The 14,046-nt window shown below is 41.5% G+C and overlaps 1 protein-coding gene and 2 pseudogenes across 1 annotated transcript; all 3 read right to left on the bottom strand.

Annotated features, from left to right (window-relative positions):
- Nucleotides 1-799: 799 nt before the first annotated feature.
- Nucleotides 800-10,458, bottom strand: LOC106442062 (annotated as a pseudogene).
- LOC106442061 (60S ribosomal protein L7a-2-like) lies at nucleotides 2,343-3,464 on the bottom strand. The gene is made up of 4 exons (XM_013883793.1): nucleotides 3,421-3,464; nucleotides 3,148-3,181; nucleotides 2,639-2,680; nucleotides 2,343-2,546 (listed from the first exon to the last, which is right to left on the bottom strand). Exons 1-4 carry the CDS (start codon nucleotides 3,462-3,464, stop codon nucleotides 2,343-2,345), a joined length of 324 nt encoding a protein of 107 aa, XP_013739247.1.
- A 1,484-nt stretch (nucleotides 10,459-11,942) lies between the features above and the next one.
- Nucleotides 11,943-13,446, bottom strand: LOC106442063 (annotated as a pseudogene).
- Nucleotides 13,447-14,046: the final 600 nt, after the last annotated feature.

Below are 14,046 nucleotides of genomic sequence, written 5' to 3'. Positions count from 1 at the left end.
ATCCCAGAAGATAGCTTCTTCTTCTTCGGTCATAGGATTATCGAACCGGGAATCATCTTGAGCCGCATGGCTCCTTGTGCGACGCGGATGTAAGTCTGCGTTTTTGTCCGTAGGTTTGGACTGACTGCTAGAATCCACATCGATGCGTCCGATTTCTCCTTCCTCTTTGTCTTCCACGATAGGGGGAAGATCTCCCAGGTTTTTCCGCGTTGGCGCAAGAGTGATTTCGTCAGGGTTTTGCCCGGAGGTTTTCCCCTGTGCATTGCCGGACCGGTCCTAAGGAGTTGCAAAATCGAGTCTTCTTCCGCGGACTCGGGTTGTTCTGCGCGGAAGGACGGCCCTGGTTCTTGCTGTTAGGTTTTCAACCTATTTAGCGAGAGAACTCATGACCTTGTCCCGTTCTTCCGACTTCTTTTCGAAAGTCGAGGACATCTTCTAGACCTCCTCGAACACTGCGGTGTTGAAGTTAACCGCGGTAACGTTTGCTGCTGGAGTGTTTTCAACGTTTTCGTCGACGGCATTGTCATCGCGAGTTTGTTGGTTGTTGAGACCGTCAGCTGACATGTCTGATCGAGCGTTGGTGGCTGAGAGTTAGATTGATCCGTACCCCCCCCCCTCCTTCTAGCGCCAAACTGTGGAAACTGAAATTCACACTGTCGATTTCTGTTTAAATTAGGAAAGTTAGGCAGCCCTAAATTTCCCAGAGGTCCCGTATATCTGCTAAACCACACGCCAAACAATCAGAACACAAAAGTATGGACGAAAAATAAATATAAGGAATCGAAAAGAGAGCAAGAAGCTTATTATTCCGAATCTGCGTTTCAGCGTTACAACAAGGTAAGAGCCTTCGGCCACAAGAGCTGCCGGCGAGATCCCTAGTTCTAGCAACCTAAGACCTGAAAACCTAGTTGAGTCGCAGCTCGATAACAAAAACGGAAAGTATGCCTAAATTGCTCTAAGTGCCAAGTATTGCTCTGAATAGAAAATCTGCGTCCCTTTGTGCCTCCAACCTCGACATCTTTATATCCTCTCCAAGAGGCGGTTTTGCTCTTTGTTTTTCTGCCCTCGGTCGAGTTTGTCGCTTCGCGGAAATATTTCATTTTTTCTCGATCTTCATGTTTATCTTCGGAAACTTCACATTTATCCTCCGACTTGACATTTATCTTCTCCTGCATAAAAGGGATAAACCGTCAAACGATTTGGGCTTGATTTCGCATAAGATCGCAAGTGGGCTTTTTGCCGTGTTTTGGACCCTTTCGGACCGTTCTCGGACTTAAGCTTTTTTACGATTTTATAGAAAGAGCAATTTCGAAACGATGTCGATTTCAAAGAACATCCAAACTTCTCGTATAGCATAGACAGTTCGAGGTGTTTAGTTTACCGTTGCCGTTTTATACGGGAAATATGAATTTCTTTCGAGAGAACGAGTTCTTTGCGGTTTCCAAGCTGTAAAGTTCCAATAGTGACCCCGATCGAGGCGAAACAAGAGTCGGTTCGACCGATCACAGAAGAGGGAGCTACGAGAATGGGATGAAGGCAGCATGTTTGGTCCAACTCGCGAAATGGGCGAGTTGGACGGCTTCGGTCGGTCCAACTCGCCCATTTGGCGAGTTGGACGGCTTCGGTCGGTCCAACTCTCCCATTTGGTGGGTTGGACGTTGGTTGTTTCGTTGTCCGGGATCCGTTGTCCGAGGCCTCGAGCAACCTTGCTCGAAAACTTATCTTGTAAATCCTTTTTGGAATTGTTACGAAACTCGACTTAATTAATTCTTCCGTTTTTCTATTCCTTTGAGTTTTATCTTTTCTTTTTTCGAAGAAGACATTTCTCGGGAATTTTCTGATTTTTTCGTAACCGATTTTGACCCCAACAAATGAATCGGTGGAATATTGAAGTTTTACATTTTGTCATTTAGGAATATTAGGTAGGGAAATTTGGAAATTTTTAGATTTAGTCATTGAGGCCCTAGAGCATAAGCAACAGAAGCCGTTGCTTAGGGTCTTCAACACACACGAGCCATCTATAAGATGGTTTTGTTCCGTATTACCATGCATGCATACAACTAAATTAACTAACGTGCAAGCATATTGCATGTGGTAATAAATAATTAAAATGTTACTTGTCAACAAGTAACTTTGTAAAGCCTCAGTCAAAATAAGCGATTCAAGCAAAAAATGTTACAGATGATAAAGGGACGTGGTAGTACATCACATGGATTCAATCTCTTAATGTGTAAATCTCTGAGCAGCTTCTTTGGCTAGAACCATCTCCTTAGCTTTAGTCTTGGCCTGAGACTTTAATCCCATGATTCCACCTCCCCACTTCTTCCGGTACTCATCATACCTCAGTTCTTGTCAAGGGTTTTAGTACTGAACTGGTTGAGTTCAGGTGGGACCTTCAACCTCTGCTTCAGAATACGCTTCTGCCTCTGGAGGCGGATGGACTTTGGCCATTTTATGTATCCAGTGAGATATATTTTAGGTGGCAATGCTCCTCCGACGCCAAACTGCTTTGGACGCCTCTCAAAGAGATGGTTTGTTACTTTCTCCTGCAACCAAGGAAGCGTTTATAACTAAGAACAGATACATAGAAATGCAAACCCATAGCATCTTCAGGAATAGCAAAACAAAGACCACAAACCGGCTTCTTCTTGGTAGCCACTTTGACTCCTTTCTTTGGGGCCTAAAACCAATTGAAAATTAAGTAGGTTGAACGAGAGAGGGAGAAGGATATGAAGTACAAACTTGTGTTGCAAGCAAGAGGTATATACCAATGTGTAAGCTGACAAACAAATAGACTATAGAAGTACAAATCAGTTCCATCTTATACAACAACTATGTTAGCTACAGTGAAACACAGGTGACAAATACACATCCTTACCAACCACAGGGTGCAGAAACTTAAGGATCAGGCTAATGCAGCTTATTACTATAGGATGAATCTAGAAGAAGGAGAACAGAAGCTATACCATTTACAGATTATCACCAGCAGCTGTTTTCCCAGGATAGAAGAAAAAAATGAAACCCTAGAGACTGACCAAAGAGAAGACAACTCAGTATTTAAGGTCTTCTTGTGCAGATGGACCTTCCGCTGGGTTAAATTATAAACCAAACCACATATCTTTTTTTTTTTTTTTACAGAAAACTAACCTTTTGCTTCACTGAATTCGATGAGCATCTCAAACTAAAACACAACAAACACAAATCAATTGGGAACCAAAGTATTGTTCTGTCTGTTCATGAGTGATGATCAAAACCATCCATCACCACAACCAAAACCAATAACTTTATCACAACCATTCCAAGAACTACAAGTCGAATGAGAAAATGATGTCGTATTGTTCTCATCATCAGAGTCTTGAAAGAGTTTCCTCCTGCATGGTGTGATCTCATTTGCATCATCTCTGCTTCTACAGGACTGACATCAGCTTTCTTGGAGAGTTTTCCACAAATTCAAGAACTTCCATACTGATACACGAAACTGTTGATGAGCTTTTGCATGTTTTCACTAGCGGTGGTCCATTCTTTCTCAAGCTCACTCATCTGCTGCTTCAGTTGCTCGTGTGGACTTTCCTCTCCTTATAATTTACTTCACTAACAACTAAAGAGTAGAATGAAGACAGAACTTGGTTTATAAAATGGACAAATCTTATGGATCTCACTTACTCCTTAATTGAATTATAAAATTCCAAATTTGAAATCTGAAATTTGACTATTCAAACATATTCTACAAGCATTGCACATTATATTTACATTCATAACATAAATGCAAACAAATGATTCAGACAAAAATGGATCACCAGAGTTCAGGACTCAATGGTTAAGAGGTAAAAGAGTTGGAGATGTCTTCCATCACACCTTTCCTATCTTGAGCATAAGTTCTTTACTGGGTCTCCTTTGCCTGATACAGCTTTGATCACTGCCTGCAACCCCTCTCTTGTCAGTCAAATCACAAGTTTCTAGTTAGAAGATATACAAATGCCAAAAAGAGAGTGAGAGAGAAACCTGTGCTAATATTCCTCCTACGATGGAACAAGCTGGTGGGAATTGAGTGTACAACTGATAAGCCTCTCCAAGAGACTATCTGGTATACGACTCTCGCTCACAGACTATTGCAAGTTTCCCAGTGAGCTTTGAGTGACGTTTATAAAGAATTTAAAAAAAGAAAAAGAAAACACTCACGTTAGCCTCACAGAGTTTTTTTTTTTGACTTCCAAGACTGTGGCAAGATCAAGCAGTGACAGTGAGCATTCTCCATGTTCACTCTCCTCAAATACTTCTATTACTGAAATACTAATGTTTCATGAGAGAATACATAAGATTCGGGTGTGTTGTGATGTAGCTTACATCGTTTAGAGCTTTGGTTTTCTAGTTTCCTTTTCTAATTCTTATTCTAGATAAACATCAGTATTTCTATTATTTCCGAGATAAGGATGAAAGACTTTAGGATATAATGTTAGATCCTAATCCTTAAAGGATTTAGGTCTTTTCTCATTGTTATATAAAGTAATCTTTTGGTTTGTAAGAGACACAAATTTTTATTATTGAATTTATAAAACTTAGAGCTTTGTGTTAAACAACTCTTGAATTCTTATTTCTGGGCATTCTTTAAGAATTCAACAGTATTAAGAAGGCTAAGATAACGGACATTATCAGAATTCAACATTACCTTCGCATTATCGGTTACTAATGGATACTTCCGCTCCGTCAATTGGTATCAGAGACTTTGACTACGTTTCTATTTGTGGTTACGATCTAGGATTTCAATGGCTCCGCGACCAGGCAATGACTGGACGCAATTTCAACAGATCTTGGAAGATTCCCAGGAACACTTTCAGGACAACTGTCGCCGTACAATGGCAGAATCAATTCAGACCGGAGTACATGCCGGGGTTGAAGCCGCCTTTACCGCTCAAGCATCACACACAGCACCACAACAACATCAACGCCACCGCCATAACCCTGTGTTTGAGGAACACAACGATGATTCTGATGCTAAGAACCCATCCGGTGACGACGACAATATTCAGCATCATAATCCCAACCGGGTTCAACAACGCAGGAATGATGATGATTCACGTTGGAGATCGGGGATCAAGTTAGAAATTCCCGAGTTCCATGGTGGTTCTCAACCGGAAGAAATACTTGATTGGTTTGTGGCAATCGATGAATACCTTGACTTCAAAGACGTCCCAGCAAACAAACAAGTCCCTTACGTTACAACGAGATTTTTCGGTCAAAGGTGGAATTAATTAAAGGTTTCACGCAACCGTCGTGGGAAAGAAAAAATCGTCTTGTGGGATAAACTTAAGAAACACATGCATAAAACGTTTATTCCCTATAACTTTGAGCGCCTCCTGTTTCAAAAGTTTCACAATATTCGACAAGGTGCTCGTTCGGTGGAAGATTATGCGAATGAGTTCTATCAACTGATTACTCGTGTAGACATTCAGGATTCCGAAGATCAACCCGTCGCACGCTTCATTGCAGGTTTACGAATGCAACTGCAGACCATGTTACACCAATTCGACCCAAGTTCGGTGGCAGAAGCTAGAAAACGCGCCTTATTGGTCGAACAGCAAACAAAGTTCACTGCAAACACTTGGACGGGAAACTCGCGGCAACGCAACAACACAGTCACCGAGGACAGCAAAACATCTTCGGGGATAGATTCAGCAAACAGAACCTGCGGGAATAATCGCCCTACGGAAACCACTACAACTGGCGTTGATACACGACCACCAGCGTGCACTAAAGCTATACGATGTTTTACCTGCAGGGAAACTGGACATAGACAAACCGCTTGTCCCATGCTGGTCGTTGAGGCTTAATGGCGAATGACAGAGACCTCGTAAGCGATCCTATCTATGACAAAGAGGATGGACAATTCGATGATGTCGACAAAGAAGAGTTGAACGGGAACACATGCATTATGCTGATGCTGAGACGTAATTGTTTTGCTCCTAAAACAAGTGAAGCCATTCAACGAACAACTCTCTTCAGCTCCATGTGCATCGTCAAGGGCAAGATTTGTCGCTTTGTCATTGACTCAGGTTGCTCGGCGAATGTGCTTTCCGAGGAAGCTGTATGCAAACTAGCTCTCACACCAGAGAACCACCCTCACCCCTACCGCCTCTCATGGATGCAAGTAGGAGCAGATGTCATCATATCTGAACGAACACTGCTCACATTTTCGATCGGGTCCTTCTACAAAGATACATTATATTGTGATATCGTCCCTATGGATGTGTCATATATAATTCTCAGTCGCCCATGGCAATATGAATGGGAGGTGATTCATAACGGGAAACTCAAGGACGCAAAATCACTTTGCTTCCTTCTCCGGATGCGGATCAAACACTCTCCAACGACAAACATCGACATGATTCAAAACAGAGTCTCTTAATCATCTCCAGGTAACAATTTGAAGATGAAATACGTCAGTGTGGTCCGATATACGCGTTGGTAGCAACAGACGCCACATCATCTCCAACCACAATAGTTCCACCGGCGTTCTGTGCTCTTATTAAAGAATTTGAGGATCTGTTTCCGGAAGAAATCCCAGGCGGTTTGCCACCTCTACGAGACATCCAACACTGCATTGATCTCGTCCCTAACGCCACCTTGCTCAGTCGAGCTCATTACCGGATGAGTCCAGCAGAGCACAAAGAATTACGGCGTCAAGTTGAGGAATTGCTTCTCAAAGGGTACGTTCGGGAAAGCCTCCGTCCGTGTGCCGTCCCAGCACTCCTCATCCCAAAGAAGAAAAAAACATGGCGCATGTGTGTGGACAGTCGAGCAATCAATAAGATCACAACTCGTTACCGGTTTCCAATCCCACGTCTCGATGATCTTTTGGACAAGATCGGTAAGGCGACGATCTTCACGAAACTGGATCTAAAGAGCGGTTATCATCAGATTCGGATTCGCCCTGGAGATGAATGGAAGACAGCATTCAAAACACGGGAAAGACTATTTGAATGGCTTGTCATGTCATTCGGATTATCAAACGCTCCTAGTACGTTTATGCGTATCATGAATCAAGCCCTGCGTCCGTTTATTGGTAGATTTGTGGTCGTATATTTCGACGACATTCTCATCTTTAGATCCACGCTAGACGACCACCTACTTCATCTTCGGGACATGTTACAAGCGATTCGCCGTGAGAAACTCTATGTTGCCCGACATAAGTGCGAGTTTGGAGTATCGGAGGTGTTGTTCTTAGGGTATGTTGTGTCCGCTACTGGTCTCCATGTTGACCCACAAAAGGTTTCCGCAGTTTCCTCTTGGCCGACACCAACTACAATTACGGAGGTCAGAAGTTTTCACGGCCTGGCGTCCTTTTACCGGCGATTTGTGCATAACTTCAGTACAATAATGTCTCCGATCACTGATTGTATGAAACAAACGACCTGGACACCGGAAGCTTCACAAGCATTCGCCCACATCAAAAGCAAGTTAACAACGGCCCCTATTCTGGTACTCCCTAATTTTGATCTGCCGTTTGAACTTCATTGTGATGCAAGTAAATTGGGCATTGGTGCGGTCTTAAGCCAGCAGGGCCGCCCGGTTGATTATTATAGCGAGAAGATGGCAGGGGCTCGCGCTCGTTACAGTACATACGACGTGGAGTTCTATACAATAGTTCAGGCTATTAAACATTGGTGTCACTACCTTGCTCATAAGGAGTTCGTGTTATTTACAGACCACGTCACTTTGAAGTATTTAGAGACGCACGATAAAATCTCGTCTCGACATGCTTCTTGGACAGCCTATCTCCAGCAATTCAAGTTCGTCATCAAGCATCAATCTGGTAAATTAAACAAGGTGGCGAATGCCCTAAGTCGTCGGCACGCCTTGGGGTCTACACTACGGGTCTTGGTACCGGGTTTCGAACTGTTTGCTGAACTGTATCCATCTGATCCATTCTTCTCTTCTATATGGATAGATCTTCGTCATGGCGTGCGATCAGATTTTTCACTTGTGGACGGGTTCATCTTTAAAGACAATCGTCTTTGTGTTCCCGATTGCAGCTTGCGGTTACATATTATCAAGGAGTTGCATGGTGAGGGTCATGTGGGGCGCGATAGAACGTTGAAACTTGTCACTAACTCCTACTTCTGGCTGGCCTTGCGTCGACGTGGAAAGATTTTTGAATCGTTGCACGACTTGTCAACAGAGTAAGGGACACGCATCCAATGCTAGACTTTACTTTCCATTACTGATTCCGACGTAACCTTGGAGCGATATCAGTATGGATTTCATCCTCGGCTTCCCCGTACTCAACGCGGTAATGATTCAATCTTTGTGGTCGTCGATCGATTCTCAAAAATGGCTCATTTTATTCCATGTAAGAAGACGACAGATGCAGTGCAAGTCGCCCAATTATTTTTTCGCGAGATATACCGTTTGCATGGTCTGCCTGTGTCAATCGTATCTGACCGCGATTCCAGGTTCATTAGTCACTTCTGGCGTTCTATGTGGAAGTTATTCAAAACCAGTCTGAGCTCCGCGTATCATCCACAAATTGATGGTCAAACTGAAGTCACCAATCGAAGTTTGGGGAATATGTTGCGTTGCTTGGTGGGTGACAATCTACGTTCATGGGATGCCATGCTTTGTCAAGCAGAGTTCGCGCATAATCATGCCAACAACCGAAGCCTTCGTTTCAGTTACTTCAGAGTCGTTTATGGAGTCTTGCCTCATGGCCCATTGTCTTTAACGACTCTTCCGCATCCTGGAAAGTTCCATGGTCGTGCGGTCGAGCTTGTGGATGAGTTGACTACCATCCATGCGCGGGCACAAGATAACTTGCAGGGTACGACGATCAAATACAAACGAGAAGCAGACAAGCACAGGTGTGAAGTTCATTTTCAAGTCTGCGAGTTTGTATGGGCTGTTTTGACTAAAGAGCGTTTTCCGGTCGGTCAGTATAACAAACTGAAGGCACGGAAGATAGGTCCGTTGGAGATCGTGGAGAAGATGAATTATAATGCCTACCGTTTGGCTTTGCCTCCTCACGTGCACACTGCTGACGTTTTCAATGTTCGACATTTGTTCAAATACGAACCTGATGACATCATACTGACAGGATTCGTGGACGAATCGTCCTTAGGAGGGTAGACCTGATGTAGCGTACATCGTTATCCTCTCGAGCTTTGGTTTTCTAGTTTCCTTTTCTAATTCTTATTCTAGATAAACATTAGTATTTCTATTATTTCCGAGATAAGGATGAAAGACTTTAGGATAGAAGGTTAAATCCTAATCCTTAAAGTACTTAGGTTTTTTCTCATTGTTATATAAAGGGCTCTTGGTTTGTAAGAGACACAACTTTTGATTATTGAATTTATAAAACTTATAGCTTTGTGTTAAACAACTCTTGAATCCTTATTTCCGGGCATTCTTTAAGAATTCAACGGTATTAAGAAGGCTAAGATAACGGGTATTCTCAGAATTCAACGTTACCTTCGCATTATCGGTTACTAACGGATACTTCTGCTCCGTCATGTTGTATGTAGTAATGTAGTATCTAACTAGTAATCACCACTCATAGCGAAGTAGAGCTTTGCTGTTCTCCTAGGAATCAGTTTCCAAGGTACTGATATAGCTTCCTGTGGCAATGAATGAACTATTTTTTTTTTTACTTCTCATGAAGATGTAACCACTATTCAACTGTACAACTGTGCCTGACAACTCGGAAAACTTAGTTCGCACTCAACTGTCTCTTCGAGCTTTTTCTGTGGAAAACAATTTGCCAAGGAAAACAATACAAACTAAGATCAAAACTCATACTTGGAGAGCTATGAATGGAGTCTAAAAATATTCAAATGGAATGTAAAATCATAGATATGAAAAGATATAACCGTATATAATGAACACAAGAAATGTAACATCAGATCATGTAAAGTACCTTTGTGTACTTGTAATCTTGAAGGTCGACAAATATTTCACCGCATGAGTCTCTACAATCGACTGTATAGAATGCCACACGCTTTGATAACTTCCGACATTGTTCATTGACAGACATCTGCAAAAGAAAGACAAGTTATGAAGAAATGTATGGAGCAACCAAAGGTATGAAATGGAAGCTATACTAAAGCTGTTATCAGTACCTTGGTGGCACGAGAACCGTAGCCAATAACGACCACATCAAACTTCTCAAAAAATCCAGCCCAAGTGTTGACAAATCAACTGAAACATTTTGAAAGAACGATCAGATGGTCAAAGTCATTATAGTGGTCACTGGTAAGGAGAGAGGTATCAGAGGGAAACCTTTCTCAACAGAGACAAGGACCATAGGGTTAAAGTCCCTGAGCGAATCACAACACAACAGATCTCAGCCACCGTTTTGCCCCTGTAAGCATTTTCATCAGGAGGAATCAAGAAGTTCGCGTTCAAGGCCTCCTCGTTCACCAAGCGATCATCAATTAACGTCACACTACCAACTCCTGCCAGCACAATGTTTCAAAACTACACAAACAAATGGAACCAAAGCCAAAAAACAATGTAGTAAGATACCATTCAATCAAGTATAAGCTTCAGCAAAATGCAAAATGTGAATGAAACGAGTAATGTATCTATCAGTAGTAACAAACTATCAATCAATATAATATAACAAACTATCAAACGAGTAATGTTTTTTCCTCCATAACTTTTGGCTAATCTTAGAATTGTTTTTTGATTTCGTTGACCATGCCTGGATTTATAATTCCTTGATCCCAAAACAGAACATGAAATTCCCTTTCCAATTTAGAAAAAATTGAGGTTCATAATCAGTTTTAGTTCGAGAATAGAGAGGACAATACAATACAAGTACTGTATGATATCTTTAATATGCTTTTTGTTCTTCTCAACATCTAAACAAGAGCACTAATGTACTTTCGAAACTTGGAATCCCTTGGTTTTCAGATACATATACAGGCTACGCCATCATAACTTGGTCATAATATTTGGAGCAAGACTCATTTGCACTGTTTTTGGCTTGCACTCACCACATGAGCTTCATAATTTTTCTTTCTTACACTTATTAGCATTATTGTTTCTTTTTGATACAGGTTTTACAAAATTATCATGGAAAATACTTGTTGATTTGTTTAGTTGCAGAGATCATCTCTGTACTATCTAAAATTTTGCCTCTCTTTGTCTTCTGCACAAAACACAACACTGACCAAATGGTATTCTTTCTCTTCTCTTCACTCAGATATCTCTACCTCAGGGGACTTGTCTTGTTGCTTCTCAAGTGATATCAAGTTCATCAACTTTGAGGGCACGATCTTTGATGGGGGAGTATTAACACTAAACACCTTGTATGACAAAACTATGAGTTGTATAATGTATATCTAGTCGACTTACATTGTTGTTGGCTTGGAAATTTTCCACTGTTGACATACTAACTACATTTCTCATCCTTCCATATCAACACCAGAGGAGTATTTCCAGTGCTGAGTACTACATGAACTTTTTAAGTAAAGAAGGGGGATATGTTGCCGTATAAACAGTTGGCCCGGAAACAAATGGCACGGAAACATAGGATCTATATACATCACTGTGAAAATTAAACTTTTTTGTCAGTAGACCACTGTTGACATTAATACCACGAGTATGAAGCAACTAGTGATATTAAATAATAACATTCATACATAGAACAGTGTGTGGAAGAAAAAAAAACGTGTCCTCTTTCTCGCATAATCATTGTTCATCATAACCAAATGCTCTTCATACTAGTTGTTAAAGAACTTGTTTTCAGACCTTCCGCTCTCAACGAACCCACTTGAGGTCGATTACTGAGCGAGAAAAGCTACACAATTAATTGCACAACACATAGGCTAGTTACAATATGCATGCACTAGATTAACAAAGAAAACAGCTATAAACCATGAGAAAGCAACACACAATTTTTTTTGTGGCAAGTGGAGACAACACCCAGGAGAAGGAAAGATGGAAAGTACAGCAAACTAAATGGTGTTATAGAACAACTATTGATATTACACTGATTAAAAAACAGAAAAGAGGACATGAATGGCAACTGTTGGAGATGATGATCGTTTAGAAAGTGAACCTAAAAGGTATAAGAATAGATGAACAAGTACACAAATGTTGTGCTTCAGGAACAACAATGGTACATAAAAGGAGAATTTTTTTTTTTTAAAAAGTAGAGATGAGAGGGAGATTTCAAAGATTGAAGGATAAAGAATATAAAATTTTACAGTGACGAGGCCGATGTAGAGGATAATCGATCCTTGTGACGGCTTCGGACCACTCAACAGTTCCCCAAATCTCGCCAGTTTCCTTGCGCCTTTGTAAAGAGATCTCTGCACACCAAATCTCCCATTTCCTATTAGCAGGACAGTCCCAGAAGAGTAACATGTTGGGACCAGAGTTGCTCAGTTTGTGACCGGGAAATATACCGTCAAGGTGTAGGGATGGCAAACCCCAACCATAATTGACCACTTTGGAGGCACAAAGGGTGCCCCTTAGATCCTCCAAACCCATAACTTGTCTCCACTTCATCCCACCCACGGACTCCAAATCACTTGCCTCACACCACAATATCCACCACCGGTTACACAAGAGTAGATGACATTGTCTATCACATGCCAACCCTTTCTAAGTTGGTTGGTATCCGAGTTCCCTGTTTTCCATATGCCTTGACTCGGAATGTAAAGCAGTCCATCACCTTTGTCATTCAAACCGAAAATCTTCTCTGTCTTCTCCTCCTCTATCAGTGCGATTTCGTGCATTAAGGCCGAAGAGGAGTTCAGATCATCTGGCGGAGGAGGCAAGGCATCCCAAGTCTGCGTCTTTGGATCAAAAACCTCCACTGCCCAATTTGGTTTCTTGCAACCTCCAAAAACGTATATCTTCCCGTCCACCACGCCAGCTGCAGCAGAAGCTCGAGCGAACCCCATGGAGGGGAGATTGGTCCACGTATGAGATCGGCAATCCAGGAAAAAGACCCTGGATGATCGCTTCCTGCCAATCATCCCACCAATCACATAGATACCCCAACCATGGGCCACCACGGAAGATGCTTCAGGAGGCTGATACAAGTGTGGCCGGATCTGAAGCAGCCGACTAGGATGATTTACGGGGGCTTTTGGGTAGAAGCCGAACCAGCGTGCGAACGGGTCTGAAGGGATGCTTAAACACAAATAGATGCAGTGTTCGGTGCAACCCATTAGGGATCGGGCTTGGTATAACTCCGGGGAAAGCATTAGAGAGCGGTGCAGCTTGGAGACCAGATATAAGGATCCGTGGTCCAATCTTGGGACAAAGGCCAAGCAATTCATTACGATTTCATCTGGCAACACAGATAACTTACATGCCTGCTGCGGACAGTAGTTCCTCTGTTTCTTCCTACAATTCCTCTTCATCGTGCTTTGTTTTGCTTTCCCATAAACTGACATCATGTTCGTTTTTTTTTTTCCAAGAGAAAGCACTTCCTCCAACTTGTATATAAAGGGTACTCTGAATACTAATTCTATCCGAACAAGGACCAAAACTATAATATTTACTCTCTTTTTTTTATGTTTGTTTCCTTTTTCTTTCTCAATAAGATTTACCCTATCAATAATTGAGATTTTTTAACTTTTTCTTTTATCTAACTTACGACCACCAGATCCGTTTTTGTTGTCTAATACCGTACTCCTTTTTTCGTTTTTTTTTTTTAATGAAGCTTTTTACTTGCGACATTGTGGTCCCCGCATTAAAAGAGTTCAAAAAATCGAAGAAGCTGCTTTACCTTGCAACAAGAACTAGGTTCGGTCTTACTTTAACTAGGATATGGACCCCCGCGGTTCGCGGGGGAAATGATACTAATTCTAAATGTAACCTAAAAATACATTATATATTTAACTATTTACAATGAAATATGATGATATTTAAAATGAAAATTTCAACTTATAAAGATTAATATATTTATAGAATACACTTATAAAATAAGAAAAATAAATTGTTTCTAACACGCTTGTTGAAAGGGAACCATGCTTTGTTATAAATTGTGTTTCCAATTTAAATACTTATTTTGCCAGTAAGATGATTTTAGTATAA

The sequence above is a fragment of the Brassica napus genome, chromosome C8 (genome assembly GCF_020379485.1).
Source record: "Brassica napus cultivar Da-Ae chromosome C8, Da-Ae, whole genome shotgun sequence".
Taxonomy (NCBI): Eukaryota; Viridiplantae; Streptophyta; class Magnoliopsida; order Brassicales; family Brassicaceae; genus Brassica; species Brassica napus.
Note: the sequence above shows the minus strand (reverse complement) of the source record. Positions and strands in the feature narration are given on the sequence as shown.

Bases quoted from the DNA above. Each gene is read 5' to 3' on its own strand.
- LOC106442061 (XM_013883793.1), bottom strand. From the start codon at position 3,464: ATGGAAGTTCTTGAATTTGTGGAAAACTCTCCAAGAAAGCTGAT. The intron at 2,681-3,147 runs GTTAGTTTTCTG...AATTGGTTTTAG, and splicing joins CGAATTCAGTGAAGCAAAAG to GCCCCAAAGAAAGGAGTCAA. The intron at 2,547-2,638 runs GTTTGTGGTCTT...CCTTGGTTGCAG, and splicing joins TGGCTACCAAGAAGAAGCCG to GAGAAAGTAACAAACCATCT.